At 56.1% G+C, this 27,819-nt stretch overlaps 2 protein-coding genes across 8 annotated transcripts in view; one reads left to right on the top strand and one right to left on the bottom strand.

Moving 5' to 3' along the window:
• Positions 1–21,671, top strand: part of TRPM5 (transient receptor potential cation channel subfamily M member 5) — a 29,605-nt gene extending 7,934 nt beyond the window's left edge. The window contains exons 6-25 of the mRNA XM_049892845.1: positions 9,380–9,444; positions 9,572–9,763; positions 10,015–10,117; positions 11,766–11,884; positions 12,588–12,938; positions 13,145–13,285; positions 13,427–13,550; positions 13,777–13,922; positions 14,313–14,425; positions 14,643–14,735; positions 14,840–15,101; positions 15,779–15,897; positions 16,085–16,217; positions 16,297–16,471; positions 18,261–18,414; positions 18,843–19,024; positions 19,751–19,883; positions 20,540–20,612; positions 20,962–21,028; positions 21,345–21,671. Coding sequence (XP_049748802.1) covers positions 9,380–9,444; positions 9,572–9,763; positions 10,015–10,117; positions 11,766–11,884; positions 12,588–12,938; positions 13,145–13,285; positions 13,427–13,550; positions 13,777–13,922; positions 14,313–14,425; positions 14,643–14,735; positions 14,840–15,101; positions 15,779–15,897; positions 16,085–16,217; positions 16,297–16,471; positions 18,261–18,414; positions 18,843–19,024; positions 19,751–19,883; positions 20,540–20,612; positions 20,962–21,028; positions 21,345–21,451 — 2,852 coding nt within the window. The 3' untranslated portion in view covers positions 21,452–21,671. The remainder of the gene's footprint in view (positions 1–9,379; positions 9,445–9,571; positions 9,764–10,014; positions 10,118–11,765; positions 11,885–12,587; positions 12,939–13,144; positions 13,286–13,426; positions 13,551–13,776; positions 13,923–14,312; positions 14,426–14,642; positions 14,736–14,839; positions 15,102–15,778; positions 15,898–16,084; positions 16,218–16,296; positions 16,472–18,260; positions 18,415–18,842; positions 19,025–19,750; positions 19,884–20,539; positions 20,613–20,961; positions 21,029–21,344) is intronic.
• Positions 21,638–27,783, bottom strand: TSSC4 (tumor suppressing subtransferable candidate 4). 7 transcript variants are annotated; one of them, XM_049892839.1, is made up of 4 exons: positions 25,425–27,783; positions 24,584–24,776; positions 23,806–23,963; positions 21,638–23,661 (listed from the first exon to the last, which is right to left on the bottom strand). In XM_049892839.1, the coding sequence occupies exon 4, from the start codon at positions 23,636–23,638 to the stop codon at positions 22,667–22,669; it is 972 nt and encodes a 323-aa protein (XP_049748796.1). In that variant the 5' UTR covers positions 23,639–23,661; positions 23,806–23,963; positions 24,584–24,776; positions 25,425–27,783; the 3' UTR covers positions 21,638–22,666. The 7 variants fall into 7 exon arrangements, with proteins under 7 accessions (XP_049748796.1, XP_049748798.1, XP_049748794.1 ...); XM_049892841.1 differs by lacking the exon at positions 24,584–24,776 and having other exon boundaries at positions 25,433–27,783; XM_049892837.1 differs by lacking the exon at positions 24,584–24,776 and having other exon boundaries at positions 23,806–24,031; positions 25,433–27,783.
• Positions 27,784–27,819: the final 36 nt, after the last annotated feature.

The raw sequence follows: 27,819 nt of genomic DNA on the forward strand, positions 1-27,819 counted from the left end.
TCAGAAGTAGACTGCAGGGTCCTTCTTCCTAGTCTGTCTTAGTCTGGAAATTCAGCTGAAACCTGTCCACCTTGGGTATACTGCTAGTATTTGAAATACTGGTAGCAAAGCTTCTAGTTTCACGGCAACATGTAAGCCACTGCAGTACAACAAACTGACAGACACGTGGTGGTGGGAAAGTTTACAGCCTAGGAAACCCCATGGGGCAGTTCTGCCCTGTCAGATGGGGTCACTATGAGTTGGAATTGACTCGATGGCACATAACAACTAATATTTATTTTAAAAATATACTACTGCTTACAATACATATAAACAAACAACTTTAAAAAATGGTAACACAATCACCCCAAAACCGAACATGTTGCTATGGAATCATTTCCCAGTCATAGTGACCCTACAGTACAGAGCAGAACTGCCCCATAAGGTTCCCAAGGAGCAGCTGGTGGATTCGAACTGCTGATCTTCTGGTTAGCAGCCGGGCTTTTAATCACTGTGCCACCAGGGCTCCGACACAATCAGAGTCCTGTTTACATCAGTTAACACTTTGGCACGATTTGCTGCTCTGGTTTGCTGGACCCTGGCTGTCCCAGGGTAGTCCTAGCTTATGCCCACGGCTTAATCAGGGGATGCCTTTAGATGTTAAAGGGGACCTTGCCTGGGAATAAGTTTTCTAAGACTTGCTGCCTGCTTGGGGTTCGAAGTCTCTAGGCAGTTTTCCAGAGACCCTGGCAGATGGGGGTGTCTCTGGGGGCTCACATACGGAAGCCTCATTTCCGGCCTGTGCTTGGGCGCCAAAAACCGGTCGTCACTGAGTCGACTCCAGATCCTAGCGCCCACATCTCTCAGAGTAGAACTGAGCACCGTAGAGTTTTTTGTTTTTTTTTCCCTCATAGCGCCACTGGGTTGGGTTCAAACCACCAACTTCTCTTTTTATTTATTTATTTATATTGTGCTTTAGGTGAAAGTTTACAACTCAAGTTAGTTCCTCATACAAAAATTTATACACACACTGTTATGTAACCCTAGTTGCTATCCCTGTAATGTAACAACACACTCCTCCTTTTCACCCTGGATCTCCCGTGTCCGTCCAACCAGCTCTTGTCCCTTCCTGCCTTCTCATCTGACCTCCAGACAGGAGCTGCCCATTTAGTCTCATGTATCTACTTGAATTAAGAAGCACACTCTTCACGAGTATCATTTTATGTCTTGTAGTCCAGTGTAATCTTTGTCTGAAGAGTTGGCTTCAGGAATGCTTTTAGTTCTGGGTTAACAGAGAGACTGGGGGCCATGTCTTCTGGGGTTCCTCCAGTCTGTCAGACCATTAAGTCTAGTCTTTTTACTAGAATTTGAGTTTTACACCCCACTTTTCTCCTGCTGTGACAGGGACTTTCTGTTTCGTTCCCTGTCAGGGTGGTCATTAGTGGTTGCCAGGTACCATCTAGTTCTCCTGGTCTCGTACTGATGGAGTCTCCGGTTTATGTGGCCCCTTTTGTCTCTTGGCCTAATATTTTCCTTGTGTCTTTGGTGTTCTTCATTCTTCTTCGCTCCAGGTAGGTTGGGACCAACTGATGCATCTTAGATGGCGGTTTGCAAGCTTTTAAGACCCCAGACACCGCTCACCAAAGTGGGATGCAGAACATTTTCTTAATAAACTTTGTTATTTCAGTTGACCTAGATGTCCCCTGAAACCATGGTCCCCAGGCCCCTGCCCCTGCTACTCTGTCCCTTGAAGTGTTTGGTTGTGTTCAGGAAACTTCTTAGCTTTGGTTTAGTCCAGTGGTACTGACTTCCCCTGAATTGTGTGTTGTCCTTCCCTTCACCTAAGATGCTTGTCTACTGTCTAATTACTGAACACCCCCTCCCTCCCTCCCTCCCCACCCTTGTAACCATCAAAGAATGTTTTCTTCTGTGTTTAAACCTTTTCTTGTGTTCTTATAATAGTGGTCTCATACAATATTTATCCATTTGCGATTGACTAATTTCACTCAGCATAATGCCTTCCAGATTCATCCATGTTATGAGCTGTTTCGTGGATTCAAAGTTGTTCTTTATCGTTGCGTAGTATTCCATTGTGTGAATATACCATAATCTGTTTATCCATTCATCCCTTGATGGGCACTTAGGTTGTTTCCATCTTTTTCATAATGCGAACAATGCTCCAGTGAATATGGGTATGCCTATGTCTATTCATGAGACAGCTCTTATTTCTCTAGGATATATTCCAAGGAGTGGGATTGCTGGATCTTATGGTGCCCCTATTTCTAGCTCTTTAAGGAAGCACCAAATCGATTTCCAAAGTGGTTGTAGCATTTTACATTCCCACCAGCAGTGTGTAAGTGTTCCAATGTCTCCACAACCCCTCCAACATTTATTGTGTTTTTTGGATTAATGCCAGCCTTGTTGGAGTGAGATGGAATCTCATTGTAGTTTTGATTTGCATTTCTCTAATGGCTAATGATTGTGAGCATTTTCTCAAGTATCTGTTAGCTACCTGAATGTCTTCTTTGGTGAAGTGCCTGTTCATATCCTTCACCCATTTTTAAATTAAGTTATTCGTGTTTTTGTGGTTGAAGTTTTGCAGTATCTTGTGTATTTCAGAGATGAGACCCTATCAGATATGTTGTAGCCAAAAATATTTTCCCAGTCCGTAGCTAATCTTTTTACCCTTTTGGTGAAGTCTTTTGATGAGCATAAGTGTTTGATGTTTAGGAGCTCCCAGTTATCTAGTTTCTCTTTGGTGTTTGTGCATTGTTAGTTGTGTTTTGTATACTGTTTATGCCATGTATTAGGGCTCCTAGCATTGTCCGTATTTTTTTTCCCCATGATCTTTATCATTTTAGATTTTATGTTTAGGTTTTTGATCCATTTTGAGTTAGTTTTGTGCATAGTGTGAGGTATGGGTCTTGTTTCATTTTTCTTGCAGAATGATATCCAGTTATGCCAGCACCATTTGCTAAAGAGACTGTCTTTTTCCCATTTAATGGACTTCGGGCCTTTGTCAAATATCAGCCACTCGTAGATAGTTGAATTTATGTCTGGATTCTCAATTCTGTTCCATTGGTCTATGTATCCATTGTTGTACCAGTACCAGGATGTTTTGACTACTATAGTGGTATAATAGGTTCTAAAATTAGGTAGTGTGAGGCCTCCCACTTTGTTCTTCTTCTTCAGTAATGCTTTACTTATCTGGGGCTTCTTTCCTTTCCACATGAATTTGGTGATTTGTTTTTCCATCTCATTAAAAATGTCATTGGAATTTGGATCGAGATTGCATTGTATCTGTAGATCGCTTTGGGTAGAATTGACACTTTCACAATGTTGAGTCTTCCTATCATGAGCAAGGTATGTTTTTCCACTTATGTAGGTCTATTTGTCTCTCGCAGCAGTGTCTGTAGTTTTCTTTGTATAAGTCTTTTACCTCTCTGGTTAGATTTATTCCTAAGTATTTTATCTTCTTGGGGGCTACTGTAAATGGTATTGATTTGGTGATTTCCTCTTCAGTGTTCTCTTTATTAATGTAGAGGAATCCAGCTGGTTTTTGTATGTTTATCATGTATCCTGATGCTTTGCTGAAATCTTCTATTTTTTTTTTTTTTTTCTATTAGCTCCAGTAGTTTTCTTGTGGATTTTTTTGGGTTTTCTATGTATAAGATCATATTATCTGCAAATAGGGATACTTTTACTACTTCCTTATCAACTTGGATGCCCTTTATTTCTTTTTCTAGCCTAATTGTTCTGGCTAGGACCACCAGCACAATGTCGAATAAGAGTGGTGATAAAGGGCATCCTTGCCTTGTTCCTGATCTCAAGGAGAATGCTTTCAGACTCTCTCCATTTAGGATGGTGTTGGCCTTTGGCTTTGTATAAATGCCCTTTATTATGTTGTGGAGTCTCCCTTCTATTCCTATTTTCCTGAGAGTTTTTATCATGAATGGGTGTCAGACTTTGTCAAATGCCTTTTCTGCATCAGTTGATAAAATCATGTGATTCTTGTCTTTTGTTTTATTTATGTGGTGGATTACATTGATTGTTTTTCTAGGGTTGAACTATCCCTGCATAGATGGTATGAATCCCACTTGGTCATGATGAATCATTTTTTTGATATGTTGTTGAATTCTATTGGCTAGAATTTTGTTGAGGGTTTTTGCATCTATGCTCATGAGGGATATTGGTCTGTAATTTTCTTTTTTTTTTTTTTTTTTTTTGTAGTGTCTTCATCTTGCTTTGGTATCAGAGTTATACTGGCTTCATAGAATGAGTTTAGGAGTATTCCGCCCTTTTCTATGCTCTGAAATACCTTTAGTACTAGTGGCGTTAACTCTTCTCTGAAAGTTTGGTAGAATTCTCCAGTGAAGCCATCAGGTCCAGGGCTTTTTTTGTTGGAAGTCTTTAAATTACCTTTTCAATGTCTTCTTTTGTTATAGGTTTATTTAGTTGTTCTACCTCTGTTTGTGTTAGTTTAGGTAGGTAGTGTGTTTCTAGAAATTTGTCCATTTCCTCTAGGTTTTCAAATTTGTTAGAGTACAATTTTTCATAGTATTCTGTTATGATTCTTTCAATTTCAGTTGGGTCTGTTGTGATGTCGCCCATCTTATTTCTCGTTCGGGTTATTTGCTTCCTGTCCTGTTTGTCCTTTGTCAGTTTGGCCAATGGTTTATTGATTTTGTTGATCTTTTCCAAGAACCAGCTTTTTGGTCTTGTTGACTCTTTCAAATCGTTTTTATATTCTCTGTTTCATTTAATCCTGCTCTAATTTTTATTATTTCTATTCTTCTGGCGCCTAAGGGCTTCTTTTGCTGCTGTCTTTTTACTTGTTCAAGTTGTACGGTTAATGTTTTGATTTTGGCCCTTTCTTCTTTTTGGATGTGTGCATTTATTGCTATAAATTGACTTCTGAGCACTGCTTTTGCTGTGTCCCAAAGGTCCTCGTAGAATCTGTTTTCATTCTCATTTGATCTGTGAATTTCTTTATTCCATCCTTAATTTGTTCTATAACCCAGTAGTTTTTAAGCAAGGCGTTGTTCAGTTTCCACGTATTTGATTATTTTTCATTGTTTTTTCTGTTATGGATTTCTACTTTTATGGCTCTATGATCAGAAAAGGTGCTTTGTAATATTTCGATGCTTTGGATTTTGTTAAAGCTTGCTTTGTGGCCTAATATGTGGTGTATTCTGGAGAATTGCTGTCTATTGGAAAAGCAAGTATACTTGGCTGCTGTTGCGTGGAGTGTTCTGTATATGCCTATGAGGTCAAGTTGGTTGATTATGACATTTAGGTCTTCTCTGTCTTTATTGAGCTTCTTCTGGATGTTCTGTCCTTCACCAAAAGTGGTGTGTTGGTCTCCTCCTAGTATCGTGGAGCTGTCTATTTCTCATTTCAATGCTGTTAGAGTTTATTTTATGTATTTTGGAGCCCTGTCCTTGGGTGCAGAAATATTTATTATGGTTATGTTGTTCTGGTGTATTGACCCTTTAATCATTATATAGTGTCCTTCCTTATCCTTTGCGGTGGACTTTGCTTTAAAGTTTATTTTATCAGAGGCTCATATTGCCATTCCTGCTCTTTTTTTGAGTGTTGTTTGCTTGATGTATTTTTTTCCCCATTCTTTGAGTGTTAGCTTGTTTGTGTCTTTAAGTCCAAGGTGTGTCTCTTGTAGGCAGCATACAGATGGATCGTGTTTTTTTTTAATCCATTCTGCCACTCTCTGTCTCTTTTTTGGTGCATTTAGTCCATTTACATTCAGTGTAATTATCGATAGGTATAAATTTAGTGCTGTCATTTTGATATATTTTGTTGTGTATTGTTGATAGTTTCTTTGTTCCACTTAATTTTCTGTGCTGAGCTGTTATTCTTTATGTATTTTCTTTTAGTCTCTTTCCTTGTTGATTTTGTATTTGGTGAGTCTTTATGTTTTTCATGTTTTTTATTTTGATGTGTAGGATTGTCAGTTTCCTTTGTGGTTACCTTAATATTTACCCCTATTTTTCTAAGTTTAAACTAATCTTTTGTTTATATCACCTTGACTTCATCTCCATATGAAAGATCTATGACTACCTTTTTTAGTCCCTCTTTTTTGATTTAATGCTGTCATCTTTTACATAATGACGTCTCTGTTTCCCTGTTTTGAGCGTTTTAGCTTTGATTTGTTTTTGTGACTCCCCTGGCTGGGTTGATACCTGGTTGCTCTGTCCTGTGTTCTAGTCTTGGGTTGTTATCTGATGTTAATGGTTTTCTAACAGGAGGACTCCCTTTAGTATTTCTTATAGTTTTGGTTTGGTTTTTACAAATTCCCTAAACTTCTGTTTGTCTGGAAATGCCCTAATTTTGATATCATATTTTAGAATCAGTTTTGTTGGATACATAATTCTTAGCTGACAGTTTTTTTCCTCCAAGGCTTTATATATGTCATTCCGTTGCCTTCTTGCCTGCGTGGTTTTCTGTTGAATAGTCAGAGCTTAGTCTTACTGACTTTCTTTTGTAGGTGACTTTTCATTTATCGCTAGCCACTCTTAAAATTCTTTATCTTTGATTTTGGCAAGTTTGATTATAATATGTCTTGGTGACTTTCTTTTGGATCTACCTTGCGTGGGGTTCAATGAGCTTCTTGGATATATATCTTCTCATCTTTCATAATATCGGGGAAATTTTTTGCCAACAAATCTTCAGCAATTCTCTCTGTATTCTCTGATATTCCCTCCCCACCCCCATTCTGGTACGCCAGTCACTCATAGATCATTCCTCTTGATAGAGTCTCACGTAATTCTTAGGACTTCTTCATTTTTTTAAATTATTTTATCTGATTGTTCCTCAAATAAGTTGGTGTCAAGTGCTTTATCTTCAATCTCACTAATTCTGACTTCCGTTGCCTCAATTCTGCTCCTATGACTTTCTATTGAGTTGTCTAATTCTGAAATTTTATTGTTAATGTTTTGGGTTTCTGTTCACTGTCTCTCTGTGGATTCTTGCAGCCTGTTAAATTTGTCATACTCTTGAATAACCTTCTTAAGTTCTTCTATTGCTTTATCTGTGTGTTCCTTGGCTTGTTCTGCATTTTGCCTGATCTCCACCCTGATTTCTTGACGAGCTCTGTATATTAGTCTTTTGAATTCTACTCTGGTAATTCCAAGAATTTATCTTCCTCTGGAAGATTTTTAGATTCTTTATTTTGGTGGCTTGCTGACGCCATCATGGTCTGCCACTTTATGTGACTTGATATTGACTGTTGTCTCTGAGCCATCAATAAGTTATTATATTTATTTATTTTATTTGTTTACTGCGTCCTAGCTTCTTTTGTTTTGATATGCCCCAATAGGCTGGTTGTGTGAGCTAGTTTGATTATTTGTGCCTTTGAAACTGTCATGTCCTGTCTTCAGGTGGCTAGAGCTGTTACTAGGTATGTGAGCCCAAGAGTCCATTTACTTTTCTTGTGTGGATTCAGCTCAGGTGTCCAGGTCATCGGTCCATGAGTGTATGGTTCAGGCTCTCACCTACAGTTCTAGATGGGCAGGGGTGATTGGAGTAGGCACAGGTATCTGGCTGCAGTCGGGGGCCATGCACTGATTAAGGCAGGCAGCTGACTTCTGCCCCTTAGTGTCTGAGTGGAAGACATGTCCCTGTTCCCTGGAGCACATAGGTAGGTGGGTTTTCCAGCTGGACTATGGGTGCCCAATGCTGTTGGCTGTAAGGACTGGGGGTCACCACTTATTCTTGGACCCCTGTCGCAGGTGGCTTCGTAGAGTGGGTAGAGCCACCAGTCCTCAGGCCCCTGACGTGGGTAGGTGAGGGCCCTGCTTAATGGGTGGGGTGGTGTCAGATGTCATGAATCTGCCACTCCTCCTTATAGCAGATACAGATTAAAATAGGCTTCAGGTATATACCATTATATTGTGCTAATGAGGGCCTATGCTGTTGAAATGGGCCCACACAGGTCTATGCAGGGGTGAGAGGCATTCAAAGTCAGTGGACTCCTTATGCCTGTGCCTAGGCAAAGGGGCTGTGACTGCCCTGAGTTCCTGGCTTAGGGGAGCAGGCAAAGTTCCCAGCTTAGGGGAGCTGGCAGGTTATTTTTTCCTGTTTGTTAATTTGTTCCCTCTTCAAAGCTGGGAGAATGGCTCAGGATATGCAACAGGTCCTAATTCCAGCCCAGGGAGTATAGCAATCTCTGGAGCTGGACAGGACCTGGAGCAAAGCAGGGAGGGAGCAGGTAAATAGGAGACAGGTATTTCCCAAAAGGAGGTTTTTTTGTTTTTTGACCTGTGTGGTAGGTTAGACTCTTGTATTTTGCCAACTGATCACTGTTTCTCACTCATTCTGGAGGTTTGAGCTGACTCTCCACCGCTCGGTCTCTCCCCATGTGGAAAACACAGCCTCACCGCTTGTGCAGGGTGCTGGTACCAACCAGGCCAGGTCTGCAACTCCTTGCTGCTTCTGAACAATCTCTCCCTCCCCCTGCCACACAGTCTGATTCCTCAACTTTGTCTTTGATGTTCAGGGCTCCTAGATTGTCATATGTGATCGAATCACTTATTTTTGGGGGGTCTTTATTGTAAGAGGACCACAGGAAGCATCTGCCTACTCTGCCATCTTGGCCCCGCCTCCTCCGTAGAGTTTTTGGTCGCTGATTTTTCTGAAGCAGATCCCCAGGACTTACTTTCTTCTGAGGTGCTTCCGAGGCAACTCGAACCTCTAACCTTTGGTTAGCAGCTGAGCGCTTTATCATTTGCACCACCCAGGAACTCCTATGTTTGGGCAAAAAAAGCCAAGCCCATTGCTGTTGAGTCAATTCCGACTCATTGTGACCCTACAGTACAGAGTGGAACTCCTCCACAGGGTTTCCAAGGAGCGGCTGGTAGATCCAAACTGCACATCTTTTGGTTAGCAGCCGTAGCTCTTAACCACTGGGCCACCAGGGCAGAACCCCCCCAAATGCCCACTTACCTCTTTGGTTTGCCTCAGTGGGTCCCCACTGATGCTACCCAGCAGAACGTTCTGTGATGGTGGAGGTGTTCAGTGTGGGAGATGCTAGACACTTGAAACATGGCCGGCGCTCCTGAGAAACTGCGTTTTCTTTCTACTTGAGTTAATGTATACCTAAATAGTTCTGTGGCAGCTCTGGCCACAAAGTTCCTGTACTCAGGGCATGCAAACAGCATCGGGATCCTCGGTCCCCAGGAGCCGGGGCTTATAATAAACAGCTGCTGATGTGCAGCCTGAGGCCCAGTGTTTCCCCAGCAAACATGGCGAGTAGACACTCTGAGGCCTGGTGGTCTCCTCCTGACGGGCCCCCAGGGTCCTCTTTACCTCCTCTCCTGAATGCTCCCCAATCTGCCCACCCCTGAGCATCTGGAGGGACCTCACATCATGAACACTCCGTCTGTAGGCACCAGCAGCATCGAGATTCCGGTCCTTTGTCTGCTGGTCAACGGCGACCCCAGCACGCTGGAGGTAGGGGTGGGAGCAAGGTAGGGGTCTGGGGAGGAGGGATGGAGGGCACATCAGGCAGGTGGGCACAGGATGGCACGTGGGGCTGATTGTGGGATCTGCTCTCCCCTCCTGTGTCCCCTTCCCAAAGAGGATCTCCAGGGCCTTGGCACAGGCAGCCCCGTGGCTGATCCTGGCGGGTTCTGGGGGCATCGCCGATGTCCTTGCTGCGCTCATGAACCAGCCCCACCTCCTGGTGCCCCAGGTGGCTGAGAAGCAGTTTAAAGAGAAGTTCCCCAGCGAGCACTTCTCCTGGGAGGACATCGTGCACTGGACCAGGCTGGTATGCACAGCCGATGCTGACCCCCATTCCTTCTCCCGGGCTGGGGCTGGCCCTGTGGGTACCGTCCTCTGCCTTCCCATCCCCACAAGACAGCCCCTAGTGCAGCCTGGCCCCCTGGCTGTGCAGCCCTGGTGTGCGAGCTCTTGCTTCAGGCCCTCACAGAATGGGGGCCTTGGCCACAAGCCCCTCGGGCCTGTGGTTGTCCAGTCCCGTGGCCTGTGTCCCCCCTCAAGTCTTCGCTTGTCCTCCAGCTGCAGACCATCACTGCACACCCACACCTGCTCACAGTGTACAACTTTGAGCAGGAGGGCTCCGAAGAGCTGGACACGGTCATCTTGAAGGCACTGGTGAAAGGTGAGGTGGCAGGGCAGCCAAGGATTGCATGGGGCTCTCCCGCCGAATGCCCATATGGCACCTCGGGGGGCCCACCACTTCTCAGTGGGGAGGGGGTGCAGGGGAGCACCAGAGCCACTTCCCATGTCCTGCTCATTCCTGGGGTCCTGACTCCCAGATGGCCTGTGCCTGGGCCAGCGCCTGACACCCCCCTGAGACAGCCATCCGGGAGGGCCACACTGTGTGTGTGTGTGTGTGTGTAGTGTACATTTCAGTGCTTTTAGTTCATTCACAGAATTGTGTAACTGTCACCACTATCTACTTCCAGAACATTGTCATCACCCCAAAAAGAAACCCTAGACCCACCAGCAGTCACTCCCCATTTCCCCCCGACACCCCAAGCCCTGAAAAAAAAACAAACCCCGTCGGGTGGATTCCAACTCATAGCAACCCTACAGGACAGAGTAGAACTGCCCCACAGGGTTTCCAAGGAGCACCTGGTAGATCGGAACTGCCGACCTTTTGGTTAGCAGCCAAACTCTTAGCCACTGTGCTACCAGGGTTCCCATGCCCTAGGCAACCACTAATCCACTTGCTGTCTCTATGGATTTGCCTGTTCTGGACGTTTCGTGAGAATGCGATTACACGTTAGGTGGGCTCTTTGTGACTGGCTTATTTCACTCAGCATCGTGTGTTCAAAGTTCATCCATGCCATGGAAGTGTGTGTCAGGCCTTATTCCTTTTTCTGGCCGCATGATGCCCCGTTGTATGGGTGGACCACATTTCATCTATCCATTCACCTGCTGATGGCCCCTCAGGCTGTGATGCTTTGTGCTTTTGATTAGAGACAAATGCATGGCTGGGGGCTGACCACTGGCAGCAGACACAGGCCCGAGGCAGGGAAGGGGCAGCGCTGGTGGCCAGGGGCACACTGTGCCAGGGGAGGCCCCTCCGTCGAGCCATCAGGTGTCTGGACTGTGGGCAGCTGGCTCTGGGTTTCATGACTACGCCCCAGACAATAAAAAAAGAGGGGTTGAGGCCAAGGAAGCCCTGTATCCCGTGGTCACATGAGTCGCATTGGCCCCTCAGCATCCTTGTGAGAAGGGCACCATGATACCCGGGCAGTTGCATACACTGGCCCTGTGAGGCTGAAACACCGGGGCCTTGGGGTGATGGCAGGTCTCATCAGGCAGCGCCCAGCCCTGCGCACTGCAGTGGTCTTGCCCGAGAGTGGACTTTCCAGGCCAAGAGACAGCAAAACCACCCTCCCCATGTTGGAAGGGGTCTCGGACCACCAGTGCCAGGGAGGGGCCTGGAAGCCCACGGTGTTAGCCGAGACCTCCACCTTCCTCCTGTTACTGCTGAGGTCCCTGGGAGGCTGGAAGAGGCTTGGGGAGGGTGCGCCTCGCTAGGGAGTGAGACAGGTCCCCAGCTCCGGCTCCACTCTGCTCAGCCTATCCCAGCAGGAGATCTAGGTGGCCTTTCCACCAGTGCTCACTCCAGGACTTTGGGGGACACTCCTGACCAAGCCTGTGCCTCTCACATTATTCGGGGGCTGCAAACTGTCCTCCCAGACCCCGAGCAAAGGCCCGTGTCCCTACGTCTAGAAGACCCGCCTTCGGGGGGGCCTGTACCCACCCTCGCACCCTCCCACCGGTTTCACCTGCAGCCTGCAAGAGCCACAGCCAGCAGGCCCAGGACTACCTGGACGAACTCAAGCTGGCAGTGGCCTGGGACCGCGTGGACGTCGCGAAGAGTGAGATCTTCAATGGGGATGTGGAATGGAAGGTGCCCATCCCCTCTCCCCACCCCTGACCCCAACCAGCTGGGCTCTGTGGGCCCCCCACCAACTGACCAAGAGCCCCTGTCCACCTGGGCTGTGTGTGCCTCTGCCCCTCCTGCCAGCTGTATCCTGAGCCTCCGTTTCTGGCCCACGAAGTGTGGCGGCCTGGAGCAGGCGGTGTCCTGGAGGGTGGGCTGGGGTCCTCAGTGCTGTCGTCTGGGCCGGTGCTGGCCAGGTGCCTTGAGCCAGTGAGCTGAAGCCCAAGGTGGCCAGTAGCCTCGTTCCTGCCTTCCCTGCCCTCCCGGGGACGGAGCTGGGGGCCTGAACTGTCCTCCCGCCCCTTGCCGCGTCCTTGCCCCGCCCCCTCACATCTTTGCTCCACCCCCACATTCTTGCCCCACCCCCCATGACTTTGCTCTGCCCCTGCATCCTTGTTCCACCCCCCATGTCTTTGCTCCGCCCCTGCATCCTTGTTCCACCCCGTCTTTGCTCCGCCCCCGCATCCTTGTTCCACCCCCATGTCTTTGCTCCGCCCCCGCATCCTTGTTCCACCCCCGTCTTTGCTCCGCCCCTGCATCCTTGTTCCACCCCGTCTTTGCTCCGCCCCCGCATCCTTGTTCCACCCCGTCTTTGCTCCGCCCCCACATCCTTGCTCCACCCCCACGTCCTTGCTCCACCCCCACCCCTCACGCCTGCTGCCCCACCCAGCCCCACGACCTGGAGGAGGTGCTGATGGACGCGCTGGTGAACGACAAGCCCGAGTTCGTGCGCCTCTTCGTGGACAACGGCGCCGACGTGCCCAACTTCCTGACGTATGGCCGGCTGCAGCAGCTCTACCGCGCCGTGCCCCCCAAGAGCCTGCTCTTCGACCTGCTGCAGCGCAAACAGGAGGAGGGCCGCCTGACGCTGGCCGGCCTGGGCGCCCAGCAGGCCCGCGAGCCGCCCTCCGCACCACCCGCCTTCTCCCTGCACGAGGTCTCCCGCCTGCTCAAGGACTTCCTGCACGATGCCGGCCGAGGCCTGTACCAGGACGGCCGCCCGGGGGCCCGGGGGCAGGGGGTGAGGGGCGGGGCCGGGCGGGGGGGCGGGGCCGGGGCGGGCGGTGAGGGGCGGGGCCGGGGTGAGGGGCTGGGCCGGATGAGGGGGCGGGGCCAGCAGTGGGAGGGTGGGAGTTGGGGACAGGCGGTAAGGGGGCCAGGACTGACAGTGAGGGCCAGGGTCCAGGCAGGGGCCCAGGCACGGAGGCTGATGTCCGCATCCTCCAGGAGAAAGGTTCAGCCAAACGACCCATGGGGCAGAAGTGGCCGCTGGACCTGACCCAGAAGAGCGAGGACCCTTGGCGAGACCTGTTCCTGTGGGCAGTGCTGCTAAACCGCCACGAGATGGCCACCTACTTCTGGGCCATGGTGAGCGTGGCCACGGCCCACCGCCCTGGGCAAGACCTTCCCCCAGCCTCAGGCTCCCCTAGGGGAACGCTTCCCACGGGTTCCTGGGGAGGGGCCGGGGGGTGCCAGGGAGGGGTGCCTGCCTCAGACTCAATCTCCCAGGGCCAGGAGGGTGTGGCCACCGCGCTGGCCGCCTGCAAGATCCTCAAAGAGATGTCGCACCTGGAGACAGAGACTGAGGTGGCCAGAACCATGCGGGAGGCCAAGTACGAGCAGCTGGCCCTGGGTGAGTGGGGAGGGGACGAAGGGGTCGCTGCCTGTTCCCGATCCTGAGCGGAGCCTCTTCAGTAAACCCGCTGAGGTGCTGTCAAGGGCTAGCTGCAGGGAAACAAAGGCAGAGAGGGGCAAGGGTCAGGGCAGGGCCCTCGAAGTGGAAGCAGGCGGGGTGGGGGCAGGCAGGGTGGGTCTGGCCCAGCCTCGGCACCACGCCCCACGGTCCCCTGGCCCAGCAGAGCTCTTCTCCGAGTGCTACAGCAACAGTGAGGACCGTGCCTTCGCCCTGCTTGTGCGGCGGAACCACAGCTGGGGCAAGACCACCTGTCTGCACTTGGCCACCGAGGCCGATGCCAAGGTCTTCTTTGCCCACGACGGCGTGCAGGTGAGTGGGCAGCCGGGCAGCAGGTAGGTGAGTGGGTGGACTCCCCCAGGCACTCTTCCCTTCTGTAGTCCCCACCCCTCACCACCATGGCCATCCCAGCCGTGCAGTCCTGTCAGTGCTGGGGCTTCCTCCCTGGGTACACCTGGCCCTTGCCCCACCTGGGGTCTCAGTGGACATTCTCAGCTTGGCCCCCACTGCCCCTGAGCACTGCCCTCCCCTCACCCCCAGGCTCACCCCAGTACCAAGCCCTCCTGGTATGCTTAGCTCCTTAGGAACATCTTGCTACCAGGCCCCCCCAAGGGCAGGTGGACAGCAGTGGAGTATAGCGGACGGGCATCTTGGCTTGGGCGGTGTGGTGTGGAGGTGGGCCAGCAGCCACCTGTCTTGCAGGCCTTCCTGACACGGATCTGGTGGGGGGACATGGCCACGGGCACACCCATCCTGCGTCTCCTGGGTGCCTTTGTCTGCCCTGCCCTCCTCTACACCACACTCATCAGCTTCAGGTACACCAAGGGGCTGCCCTGGGCTCCTTAGGTGCAGGCAGGTGTCTCGCGTGCCCCCGCCTGACATCCCCGTGGCCCTCTCAGCACAGCCTTCACGCGCGGCCAGGGCCTGGCCTTATTCTTCTCGGTGCGGCCGGCAGGCTCCTTGCTGGTGGGTACACAGGGCTATCAGGGTGCCTCTGGGAGCCTCCACTGTCTGAACATCCCTACCCCACAGTGAGGAGGCCCCACTGAGGGCAGGCCCGGAAGCCCTGCAGGAGCTGGATAGCCTGGACACAGAGAGGAGCCTGCTCAGCAATCCCAGCAGCAGGTACCCAGCCGTGGCGGGCAAGGGGTCCGCAGGTGGGCACCGGGCTGAGGGCTCCGTGGGGCACTGGTCCAGTTCTCACTGCCGAGGCCTCCTCTGTGCCACAGGGTGGGTCAGCTGGAGGAAGCACACAGGGGTCTGTGCGGCCACTGCGGGCCACAGGCCACCTTCCTGCTCACTCGCTGGCGGAAGTTCTGGGGCGCGCCCGTGACCGTGTTCCTGGGAAACGTGGTCATGTACTTCGCCTTTCTTTTCCTGTTCACCTACGTCCTGCTGGTGGACTTCCAGCCGCCGCCCCAGGGGCCCTCGGGGCCCGAGGTCACTCTCTACTTCTGGGTCTTTACACTGGTGCTGGAGGAGATCCGGCAGGTCAGTCTGAGTCTGGGCCTCTGCTCAGGCCAAAGCCCCTCAGCTGCAGAACAAGCAGCATGAGGGGTTCCTGTCCTTCCTGATACCTGAGCCTTCTCCCTGGGCATGGATTGATCCCTGATCCTAACTCTAGACTGAGCCCTGATCTCAAATCTAAACTGAGCAACGATTCCAGCTCCAGACTGAGCCCTGATCCCAACTCCAGACTAAGCCCTGATCCTAACTCTGTACTGAACCCTGATCCTAACTCTAGACTGAGCCCTGATCCCAGCTGTAAACTGAGCCGTAATCACTACTCCAGACTGACCCCTGATCCCAGCTGTAAACTGTCTTGATCACAACTCCAGACTGAGCCCTGATCCCAGCTGTAAACTGAGCCTTAATCACAACTCCACACTGAGCCCTGATCTTGATCATAGACGGAGACTGTAGACTGATCCTGGACCCTCGTCCCAGAGTTCCATGAGCCCATGACCAGATTGACTTTAGCCCTTATCCCAGACTTAGCCCTGAGCTTATTTCTAACTGATCTTGGATCCTAGTCAGACTGAGCTTTGATCCCTGGTCAAAGGCTGAGCCCTGATCCCTGATGATCCCAGCCTGGTCTGGGCAGGACTGTCCTCAGCCAGAGATGGAAGCCCAGGCAGCAGTAAGAGGACTGTCTGGCCCTCCACCAGGGCTTCTTCACGGATGAGGACATGCACCTGGTGAAGAAATTCACACTGTATGTGGAGGACAACTGGAACAAGTGTGACATGGTGGCCATCTTCCTGTTTGTCATCGGCGTCACCTGCAGGTCTGTGTGGCCCAGAGGCCTTGCAGGAGCAGCTGCAGGGGGCTGGGCATGCCGTCCACAGGCCTGGAGTCAGGCCACCTTCCACATGAGGCCACTTGGGCCTCGGGAATCGGGCTCTGCTCCGGCTGGTCCCTTGGCCAGCCGTGCCCTCGGGGCTGCCTGGCAGCGCAGTTTTCGTCCTCTCTAGGGTGCTGCCCTCGGTGTTCGAGGCCGGCCGCGCAGTGCTGGCCATCGACTTCATGGTGTTCACACTGCGGCTTATTCACATCTTCGCCGTCCACAAGCAGCTGGGCCCCAAGATCATCATCGTGGAGCGCATGGTGAGCCCCGCAGCTCCGCGCCCCCGCCCCAACCCATCCATCCACCCCTGCCCCGCTAACGCGCTTCTCCCGCCCCGAGATGAAGGACGTCTTCTTCTTCCTCTTCTTCCTGAGCGTGTGGCTCGTGGCCTACGGCGTGACCACGCAGGCCCTGCTGCACCCGCACGACGGCCGCCTGGAGTGGATCTTCCGGCGAGTGCTCTACCGGCCCTACCTGCAGATCTTTGGGCAGATTCCTCTGGACGAGATCGACGGTGTGGACGGAGGAGGGGCGGGGCCAGGACCGGTGGGGCGGGGTGTGTCAGGTCTGCGGGCCTCATGGCCCCTTGGCTTGGGTTTGAGCAGCTGGAGGCTCCGGGAACTTTCCCAGGAGGGGAAAACGTGCTGGCAGGACCGGGCAGGGGATGGGCGCCTATGCAAGACCCCGCAGGTGGCTGGGTTTGGGTAGGATGAAGAGAAGAGCCAGCACCCCAGGAAAGGCGTCCAGCGGCTGCGGGCCTGTGTGAGGGCCCAGGGGTCCGGCCTGGGGGCAGTCCTGGGGGTACTGCAGGCCTGGGGCCTAGGTGAGGCAGGGGCGGGGCCACAGGGCAGGGGCAGGCATGAGGCGTTGCTGTCACTGCAGAGACAGTGCAGGGGCAGGGTGGAGGGGCAGCTAGTAAGGCAGGGTCAGCGCCCCAGGCCCTCAATTAATATTTGTCAAGAGCATCAGGGTGTGCATAGGCCGGGGGTGAGCTGCGCCGTCAGGGAAATCGCCCTAGTGCGGTCTGCTCCCCCATTTTCTCCACCACACCCCCACAGCTCTCTGTATTTGCTTAGCACAACCGTGGCCTTCCCGGCTCACTCCATGCTGCCCCCTCCCCCAGCCCTGCCATACACTTAGGCCCCTAGGGGCAGGAGCTGGCAAGGTGGCCCCTCCAGCCAGGGCAGGAAGGGCTTTTGGTGGAGTGGCCCCCAGTAGGGCCCTGCTGGTCCTACATACACCACCTGTGACGGTGGTGGGCACATGGACTTCTGGAAGGATCCCCAAGGCCCTTGGGCTGCCTCAGAAGGGTTTCTAAAGCACCAGGTGGTCTCAGCAGTCACAGGAAGGACAGGGTGCTGGATTCCCTGGGCCTCATCTTCATTTCCTCCTTGAGCACTCCTCTTCCCCTCTCTGCGTCTGTTTCCCCATCTGCTCAGACGCCTTGGCTGGCCTTCAGGGCTCTCTTCCTCCCCGAACACACATGTCCAGCTGGAGATGAGGCCATCCCTTTGTTGGGCAGAGAGTAATTCACAACCTATCCCGACCCAAGAGGGAAACTGAAGCCCAGGAGCCAGGCTCTCAGGCTCGGGCAGCTCCCCCACTGCCCGAGGGCCCCTGGCCCAGTGACCGCTGGAGCCCCAGAGCTGGGATGCCCTGAAGAAAGCCCCATGTTCCTGGGTCCCCAGAGACAATCTAATTCCCATCCCCCAGCCCCCGGTTGGGTGGTACCTTTTGGAATCACGAGGGAGGGAGGTAGTGGGGTCTCATTACCTCCGGACTCTTGTTAAGATTTAAGGCTTCACAATCTCGGCTCCCCGGGCCCTTCCCGGCCACTCCTTGGGTTCAGGGATTGAGAGTGCAGGGCCATGCTTCAGCCTGGGGCAGACTAATGGATGCAGAAGGGGAGGGCACAGGACGGATCGTGGCGGGAACTGCCATGGGCACACTCAACAACTCAAATATGGCCGGTGGCACTCAGGTGAAAGGCAGGGACACGGGGAAACAGGCCTCTCCAGGTGCACCCAACATGCGCACACGCACGGAGGCAGGGGCTGGGGGTGCACAGAGGAAGAACAGGAGACACAGACCCAGAGATGGGGAGGTGGCTTTCCCACAATGGGAAAGAATGAGAACAGCTTCAGCAGAGCAGGGCGGACGGTCACCCCAACCAGCACCTGCCTCCCCGTGGAGATCTCGACCCTAGGGCGAGGCCCTCTGCTGAAGGGCTGTTGCCCTGGCTGCTCCAGAGGGCGCCCTGGTCGCTGCCCTCTTGGCCCGGCCCCACCGTGCCTCTGTTTCAGGAGGTCGCGTGAACTGCTCCACCCACCCCCTGATGCTGGAAGACTCGCCCTCCTGCCCCAACCTCTACGCCAACTGGCTGGTCATCCTGCTGCTGGTCACCTTCCTGCTGGTCACCAACGTGCTGCTCATGAACTTACTCATCGCCATGTTCAGGTGCCCGCTCCCGGCTCCCCGGCCCCGGCCCCCTTGGCCCTCTCTCTGCACCTCCCAGTGCAGTTGTCCTGAGGCCCTCCCTGCCCAGGGACCCCTCCCCATCCGGCTTCTGACTCCCGACTGCTCTGGCTCCGCCCAGGGCAGGGCGGACTTGGGTCCGCGGGCCCTCGTGTCTGGTCCAGGCAGCTGAAGGGGTAACCCCCCGTGCCAGGTGCTGGGAGGCATATATGAGGTGGTGCAGACGAAGGGAGCGCAGGGCTCGGTGACGTGCCGGGGACCCAGGTGGCCCAGGATATAACAGCGGGGACCCAGGAGTGAACCCCACTTCAGACACCCCCCCACAGGGAGAGATGGGTGGATCTAAGACAATGGGGCCGGCGGGCTGCAGCAGGGGACGCCTCCCCACCAGCCTGCTCACGCCCTCGCAGCTACACGTTCCAGGTGGTGCAGGGCAATGCTGACACGTTCTGGAAGTCGCAGCGCTACAGCCTGATCGTGGAGTACCACGAGCGCCCCGCGCTGGCACCGCCCTTCATCGTCCTCAGCCACCTGAGTCTGCTGCTCAAAAAGGCCTTCCGCAAGGGGGCGGAGCGAGAGGGGCGGCGCCTGGGTGAGGGCGGGGCCCGGAGAGCGGGATGGGGCGGGGCCTGGGTGGGGGCGGGGCCTGACAGGGGCTGCAACCCAGGGGCGGGGCCCGGAGAGCGGGATGGGGCGGGGCCTGGGCGAGGGCGGGGCCTGGCAAGAGCGCGGGCCGGGATCCAGGGTAGGTGCCTGGATCCAGGGTAGGTGCCTGGATGAGGACGGGGCACCCTGGGCGAAGATGCGGCTGATAAGAGGGGCGGGGCCTGAGTGGGGGCGGTGCTCCGGGGGCGGGGCCTGGCGGGGAAGGGGCGAAACACCCTGGGCGGCGGTGGGGCCGGTGAGGGCAGAGCTGGGCCGGGGCCTGGGGGACCGGGCCAAAGGCACCGCGGAACTAGGGGGAGGGCGTTCCGCTTGTAGGATGGGGCTCCCACGTTGGGCGGGGCCTGGCGGGGGCGGAGCGCCCGAGGCTGGGCAAGGCCTGGGGGCCGAGGGGGGTCTTGTGGCTGGGCGTGTGGTCATGTTGCAAGCGGCCCCTGCCCAGGCCCGAGGGACAGGGTAAGCTCTCTCTGCACCTGTCCCCTGCCCCGCTTGTAGGCCTGTCTGCAGAGTGACTTGCCAGGCGGGGACCGACCCCACTTGAAGGGGGTCGGGGGTATTTCTGTGCTTGCCCGTGGGTCCCCCTCCAAGGCCAGGCCCAGGATCTGCCCTGAGGGGCGCTTGGCTCTGGTTGACCAGCTGCTGCCCCGCCCCCCAGAGAGAGACCTGCCGGACCCCCTGGACCAGAAAATCGTCACGTGGGAGGCGGTCCAGAAGGAGAACTTCCTGAGCAGCCTGGAGAAGAAGAGAAAGGATAGCACCTCGGAGGTCCTGCGGAAAACCGCCCACAGGTGGGGAGTGAGGCAGCGGCGCAGGGGGCCTGTAGGGTAGCCTACAATCTCTGCCAGGACCTGCCGTTCTTATTGTAGGTGGCCGCCTGCATTCAAGCTGGTGTGGTCTCTGGGCCAGACGATAAGGTTCGGGAAGCTGAGGCATAGAGAGAGGCAGGGTCTCCTAACCCTAGGCCTGGACTCTGCTGGCACCTGCCTGCCCCTGTTGACAGGGATGCTGGCCAATAAGCATAGCATTCTTCCTACTGCAGGGTCTCCGCGGGGACTCGGCCACTGTCCTTCTCTGCGAGGCCCTCCTCCACGCCTGTCCCCAGTCCCAGTTCAGGGGCTCTCAGTTCCTGTCTGTGTGCTGGAACCATCCTGCTTTTACCCCCTGCTGTCCCCAAGGGCAGGGAGGGCGCCCAGCCCCTCTCATGCTCCCCAGAGTCCAGGTGCCCAGTTCCTCCTTCGGCGCCCACCCCCTCATACTCCCCAGAGTTCGGGAACTGCCAGCTGCAGGTCAGGAAAAGGGGTGAAGTAAGTGAGAGGGCCGCAACCCCCCAGACCCTGGAGAGGCTCTGTGAGCAGGGACCCTGAGGGGTCAGTGTGGGCAGGGAGGTGGGCTGCCCAGGGGAGCACTGGTGTCATACCTGCCCTGGTCATCTGCTCTGCCACAGGGTGGACTTGGTGGCCAAGTGTCTGGGTGGGCTGCACGAGCAGGAGAAGCACATCAAGGGCTTAGAGTCACAGGTAAGCTGGCGACCACAGGTCCCTTTCTTACCAGATGGGCATGTGTGCATGAGGCCATGTGGCACCCATGTGTGGGGACCTTTCCACACCATGTGCCCCTGTGGTTGGGATGCGGAGAGGCCTTCCTCAGGGCGTCGAGTTGGGCACTCCCATCCACTTAGCAGGGACTGCACCCCAGGAGACACCATCCCTGTGCCCTCTGCCCAGCCAGCCTGGAGCCTGGCCCTCTGCACCTTGGTCCTTGGGTTGCAGCCACTTGCAAAGAGTGGGCTCAAGGGCAGCAGGCGCCCTGGCAGGTCCCTCCTGAAGTGTGAGTTCTGGGCTCCCTGGATGCCTGTTTCTCTTACAGATCAACTACTACACAGTGCTCCTGTCTGCTGTGGCTGACACTCTGGCCCAGGGCCACAGCCTCTGGAGTAAGTGAGGGTGGGTAAGTGGGTGGGCGTCTGGAGGGTAGAGGCCACAGTCCTCCAACAAGGCCTCAGACCCAGCCAGGCTGAGGGGCTTAGCTCCCTCAGACCCCTGAGGTACTGCCTGGCACAGCCCTCGTAGGCTGCCTCTCTGTTGGGAAAGCCCTGGACATGGTCTGGACAGGCTCTTCTGGCTACCCAGCCTTCCCCTAGGCAGCTGGTCTGTGTGGGGCCACCTGCGTCCACCCTGGGCCTCTGGGCAGGCCCCCTCACACCTTCCTGAGGCTGTCCCAGCTGCTGAGGGGCTTTCCTCCCCTGCCAGGCTCTCAGAACTGCGGCAGCGGGAGTCTGCAGCCCCCTGCCGAGCACCGAGGAGGCCCTGGCAGCAGGGAGGACCCTGAGGCTGGCCAGCCGCCCCCTGACACCTGAGTCATCTGCCCTGTCTGCCTGTGGCCCACCTCCTCTGGAGGCCCATCTGGCCCTTTCCGTCCAGATCCAGTAGGAGAGGCGGGGTGTGGCCCAGAGTTGGAAGACAGCCACCTCTCCATGTGGTGGAGCACCCAGTGGCAAGCAGTTCTCTGGGTCTCTTCAGATGGCCACCTCTTCTGGAAAGTCAGCTTTGTGGAATGGACACACTGCTGCAGGCAGCGCTCGGACCTCCACCCCCACCCCGCCTTTGTGCTCCCTGAAAGAGAGTGTTTGACACGCTGCTGGCTGTCATTTCTTTCCTTTGGGACCCGAGTGTCCTCAGGAGTCAGTTGGCCAGCTTTCGCGTGCCCCAGCTCCCAGCTCCCACCCCATGCACCCTCTGCAGCTTGCAGTAAGCGCGCACGAGTCGAGTCTAGTCAAGTCCCGAGTCTAGACGGCTGCTGGGTGCTACCCGGCCGGCCCTGATCCGCCCACACCTCACACTCCCCCTCAAAGTGCCCAAAGTGCTGGCTGGTCCAGATTAAACTGGCGCAAGGGGTGGGGAGTTGGGGCTGGAGCATTTAGACCACTCAAAGGAGAACAGCGCCTAGGGTAGAGGCAGGTATCCTCCCAGCCAGGTCGGTCTGCCTTCCCTGGGGACCTTAAGCACAGGGGTAGGAGCCAGCAGAGGCAGGGCTAAGTCTCCACCGTCACAGAAGCGGCCTGTGCAGTCCCGTCAGCCCTCCCTGTGCACACAAGAGGTGCGGAATGGCCAAGCCCACCAACACCCTGTCCTGGCTGATATGTGTGAGGAGACCCTGCCATGACCCATCTGTGTACAGACCCAAGTGGGACAGTGTGCCATTCGACAGAGTTCTCAGGGGACAGACAGACACACAGAGCCTGGATGAACGCCCAAAATCTTTACTGTCCTCCATGGGGCAGTCACAGCAGGGCTCCCCAGGGAAGGGGGCCTCAAAACCCAGGGCCCAGCAGGGGCTGCTGGTGCCCCCTCCAGGCCGTGCCCACCAGGCTTCCTTCCAAGGGCTGTCCGTTCCACCCCTCCACCACCCTGACCCAGGGAGCTGCCCGAGCAGCAATTTCCCTCCAAGGACCAGGCACCAGGTGGGTTGGCCTTGGGGTTGGGCTGGCTGGCTGCCCCAGCCTGGGCAGTGCCCTGTCTGCCACTCTGTGGTCAGTAGCTTGGAAGGCCAGGCCCTGGAGAGCAGTTTCTCCTCAGACCTCGGCCCCTGGGCCCTCGGGACTGCTGTCTTTGTTCCGGAAGTGGTCTCTCCTCCGCTTCCTGCTGCCATGGAAGCCAACAGTCTCCACCAGCATGGGGGCTCCCCCAGGCCTCCCTACCTCCTGCAGGCCCCCCCAGGGGCTGCTCTCCTCAGTCTCTGGGCTCACAGCCAAATGGGCCAGCTTCACAGTGTCCTCAGCTGCACTTGGCACTCCCGCCTTTCTCAGGACCCGGTTCCTCTCAGGCCTGGCCTCTCCGGCTCGGCCTGGTTTGGAGAAAATGATCCTTCCCTCCCCACAGCTGGAGGGGTCCTGGTTGAAGGACGGTGCATAGTCAAGGGACTCAGCCAGGTTCCGGGAGCCCAGGAAGGCCAGGGCTGTGGCTCGGTTACTCTGCTCACTGCCCTCAGCCACATCCTCCAGGCTGTACTTGGTCCAACGCTCAGGGTGGGTCACGTAATCAGGGACGGAAGGCACCCTTGGAGGGCCAGGGCTCTGAATGGCCCTGCCCGGGTCTTCCATTGGAGGTTGGCCTGGGGGTGCCAGGGACTGCATGAAGCTCCCACTGTCACCTCTGCCTGGGCCCTCCATTGGAGACTGGCCTGGGGGTGCCAGGGGCCGCTTGAAGCTCCCACTGTCACCCCTGCCAGTGTGGGCCACCCCCTCCAGACAGTCAAAGATGTCATGGCTGCGCTGGGTGAAGGTGGAGCTCATGCCTTTTAGGTGGAAAGGCTGGACAGCGGCTCTGGGCAGGCCCGCTGGGGGCGAGGGGGGCTCATCGGGGCCTGAATCCCCCTCGGCCTCGCCATGCAGGCCCTCTGGGGACAGTGCTTCCACCTCAGCACTGCCAGGCAGACTGAGGTCCGAGTCGGAGTCGCTGAGGGAGACCGTGTCAGAAGGCATGGTGTCCAACTCTGTCCCCTTCTCCACCTTGCCTTCGGCCTCACCCACCCCTGCCTCAGCCATCTGTCCTGAGGGCCACACCACACCTAGACCAAACAGCACAAGGACAAGGTCAGTGCTCGGAGCCATTTCCTCCAGCACAGCCCTGCGGGAGATGGGGTCAGCAGAAAGGCTGTGGCCTCCACAGAAAGGGATGGGGCCCACCCCACCCTCAGAGAACCTTCTCTCACCTCCCTTGTTTCCTGGTGCCTGTGGCTGACACTGGCGAACTGGTTGGGTGGCCAGGCAGGTAGAGCCCTGGTGCAGGTCCTCTCAGCAGAGGCGTGGTCGTCTCCGCAGCAGATGCCTCTCCCCACACAGCCCTGTTTGGCCAGCTGCTCAGCTGTAGCTGGGTGAGGGTTGAGGAGAGATTCACCCATCAGTCCGGAGAAGAAGGTGTGGAATGGCGCCCAGTTCCTAGGGAGGGGTGTTTTGGTTCACACACCTGGAGCAGGTGCCCACAACACCTTAGCACACTCAATCCCCATGTCTCCTGAAGTCAGTCCTAACTCCTGGCTGCAGAGACTGCGACCCCGAGCCACAGGTGGCCTGCTTGGGGACTTCACCAGTCAGCAGCCCAGCCAGGATCTGAACCCCAGGACCCAGAGCAGCCTCTGCTCCGTCTATGCTGCTCTTGTCTGTGAGCTGCCTAACACAGCACCTGGCATGTGGAAACTACTCCACAGAGGCTGGCATGCCCTCCTGGCTCCTGTTTATGGGTGTTGTCCCAGGCATCCTAAGGATCTGGCTCTCAGGGAACTGGTGTGTTCATGATCTCAAGTAGCTTTGCTGGGTAGAGGCAAGCCTTCAGCAGACCAGCAGCCACCTCCAATGGGCATTTCTCCTGTAACACTCCGCCCCTCCGCAACCTTTCAAGTGCATCAGAGAAATGTTACAGGCAGCAACCCTTGTTGGGTGTGACTGGGAGCCCTGGGGCTGGTTCCCAGGCTGAGGACGGCCCAGTCTCACCCTTCAGCACCGCCCGCAGGCAGCTACCAGCAGCTTCTCTCCACCAAGCTTCCCTGGCGCAGGGTAAGCCGTGGTTTGTGCACCCGCTGAGGAGGGGGACCGACAGACAGGGGCGGCTCTGCGTGCTCTCCATGGGGTCAGACGCAAGCGAGACGCGATTTCTGTGCGGCGGGGCTCCTCTGGGAAGGGACGACTTCAGGAGAGAGAGGGTTTTAGAGCTAGCAGGGCCAGAGCGGATATAATTTGCCCAAGTCGAAGCTAGAATTCCAACGAACCTGTTGCTTTCCGAATTCGCACTCTACCCTGCACCACCTTAAGTCACTAAGCAGCCTGTTCCGTGGGGCACGCAGCGGGTGCGTGGGGGACACAGTGACCGGGCCCCACGATAGGGAACTAGGAGGCCCGGGAGTCGCTTCTTGGACTCAAGGCCTCGGGTTCCTTCAGGGGCTCAGCGGAGGGCAGAGCTGGGTCCCGGCGGAGCTGAGGCGCGGGGGTGTCCCAGGCCCGGATCAGCGCAGACCAGGTCCCAGGGACCGGGAGCATCGGTTCCTTCCTGCTTGTCTGTCTCCGCCTTGAAGGCAGAGCCTGGCCTTACACCGCTCTACGCGCCCAGCGCCTCGCCCTGTGCCTGACACTCAATAAGCTCTCGGCGGCGGGGAACCAATCAAAGATCCTCGCGTGCCAGGGCCGGGGGGATGGGCCCCGGGTCCAGGCCTCAGAAGGCTCGGGGTCCCGAGGGCCAGGCCACGAAAAGACGGGGGAAACCGAGACGTCGGGCTGGGTACCGGGATGCAGGCTGCGGCTAGCGGCCACCCGAAGGCCTCCCCGACCCCAAACCTACCAGCTCACCGTTGCCCGGATGCCTCCATCTTGGTCGCGCCGCCTGCCGGGACGCCGCGCTCGGCCCTCTGGGAAACCGAGTCCTCCGCCGGCCAGGGGCCGCCGCCTCTGCATGCAGAGAACTACAACTCCCACGAGGCACTGGGTCCCTGCTCCCGAGGCCTGCCGGGACATGTAGGCCTGTGCGGGCATGTGTCTCAGCCAGATCGCCACTCCCCTGCACTAGGGGCTGGCTTATGATAGCCCGGAGGCCCCAGGGCTTATTTGAAAAAAAAAAAAAAACCGGAAATGGCTAAGGAGAAAAGGGAGGGAGGCCCCCGGATGCAGCTCCCAGAATGCTTGAAAGCCAGCGGCCAGTGCTGGGTTCCCGGGGCCCAGCGCCACCTGCCGGCACCCCCGAGGACTGCGGCGGCCTCAGGCCGGAAGCGGGTTCTGGCGCTCCAAGGACACATAGCCACTCCCCGGGCACTTCCGGCCCTGGCCGGAAGCAATGCGTTGCCTTTCCTTCCATCTGTCGGTCAGTGCCGACCAAGGCGCCCCTGCAGCGTCCCAGCGGCCGGCCCCACCCCGCCCCACCGGAGTCCCCAGATTCTCCAGGCGGGCCCCCGCAGTCACGCAGCCCCAGGTCAAGACCAGGGTCTCGACCTATGAGGGCTGAGGGGGCATCTTGGAAACGGGGCTCCGCGCACGTGGGGGCTGCAGGCGCGCCAGCCTCTCCCCTAGTCCCCATGGCAACACTTCGTACCTGCTCCCTGGGGACCTTCCTGGGCCCTGCCCAGGGACAGGGCTGTGATTTACCTCTAGGGTGTTTCCCCAGGGACAAGGACACAGCTGTTCCCTCCCCGTGTGCCCTAACCATTGTGTGCGCCGTACCTGAGATGGGGAGGCACTAATGGTGGCCCCCCCGTCTCCCGAGGCCACTGCTGTGGTCGTGGAGAGGTGTGGCTTAGGAGGAGGCTTGGAGGGAGCACCCCTGGGTGGGGAAGCCAAGGCTGCCTCTGCCCTGACTACATCCTTCCAGGGTCAGCGCCCATCCGGGGGCCCTGGGTGCCACTGACCCACTGGGAGCCGGAGCCCATGAGGCCTGGGAGGGCTGGGCAAGGAGAGGAGGGGAACCGAGTGCTTCGCTCCCTCCACTTCCAAGTCAGCCAGGACTGGTGGGCCCCGGGGAAAGTATGTGCTCCAAGAGCAGGCACCAGAGGGCAGCAGCAGGCTTGGGAGCTGACAGCCTAGTCCTTCTCACTGGCCTAAGGCAGGTCACGCCTCCCTGCCTGGTAAGGGAGGACGAGGTCCCAGGTTCTCTAGCTCAGCCACTTCTCTCTCGGCCCCCAGGCTTGTAGGTGGGCGGTGCTTTTGCCCCTTCTCTATGGGGGCACCTGTCCCACATTCTTGAGGTGCCTCTGCTGGGAAACCAAGGGTTCAAGGAGCTGCCCAGCCCAGAAGCACAAAGAGGGGAAGCTGGGCCCCTACCTCAGCCCCTGGTCTCCAGTAAACCTCGGGTCACCTCGTAACACTCCACCTCCCCCCACCCCCAGCCTCACCAGGAACCCACTGTGGGTCACTGCCATGCAGAAGGCAGGCTCCAGGCCCCTGCGCTGCAGCCTTGGGCGGATGTACCTGTGGGCCCCACAGCACAGCAGAAGCAGAGAGGATGGACTCCATGGACCTTCCTGTACCTGAACCCTACAGCCCAGGTGTGCAAGGTGCAGGCCCTCTGAGACCCTTTAACCTCCCCGTGCAGGGCTGGGGTTGAGTTCCAGAGCCAGTCCAAGGAGACTGCTGGGCTGTCACAAGGGGTTAGTTTAGCGTGTGCGCAGGTGGGTGCCACCCTAACTCCAGGTGATGTTGCCCAGCATCCCTGACAAAGCAGCCTGTCCGAGGAGAAGTCCCATCCCAAAGCTCTCCGTGCCGGGATGGGCGGTGGCTAGCCAGGTGGGTCTGCATAATGCTCACCGACTAGAAGAGCTTGGACTAAGGGTAGAGATCCAGGTGGGTCCCAGCGCACCCTGGTGGGCCACTTCACTGGGTTCCCCCATTGGCTGCTGAGCCCTTCCCAAACCAGACCTGCCCTAGCCACTGGCTCCTCCAACAAAGGTTCACAAGCACCCAAATGGGCGGGAAGGAAGGAAGGAAGGAAGGGGAAGAACCAGCAGTCCTGGTGTCCACCAAACCCTTCATAGCCCAGCCAGACAGTGGGCCTGGCATGGCCACAGCTGAGGCACTCACAGGATGGGCGGAAACCCAAGGCCTGGGCGGCGTCAGAAATGGTGAGGAGGGTGCCCCGCAGGAGTGGGGCACACATCCTCCGCCACATCTCCCCGCTGCCCCCACTCGGGGCACTCTGCCCAGGCTCGGTGCAAGGAAGGAGGGGCGCTACGGCCTACCGAGGGGGCACA

The sequence above is a fragment of the Elephas maximus genome, chromosome 7 (assembly GCF_024166365.1).
Source record: "Elephas maximus indicus isolate mEleMax1 chromosome 7, mEleMax1 primary haplotype, whole genome shotgun sequence".
Lineage (NCBI taxonomy): Eukaryota > Metazoa > Chordata > Mammalia > Proboscidea > Elephantidae > Elephas > Elephas maximus.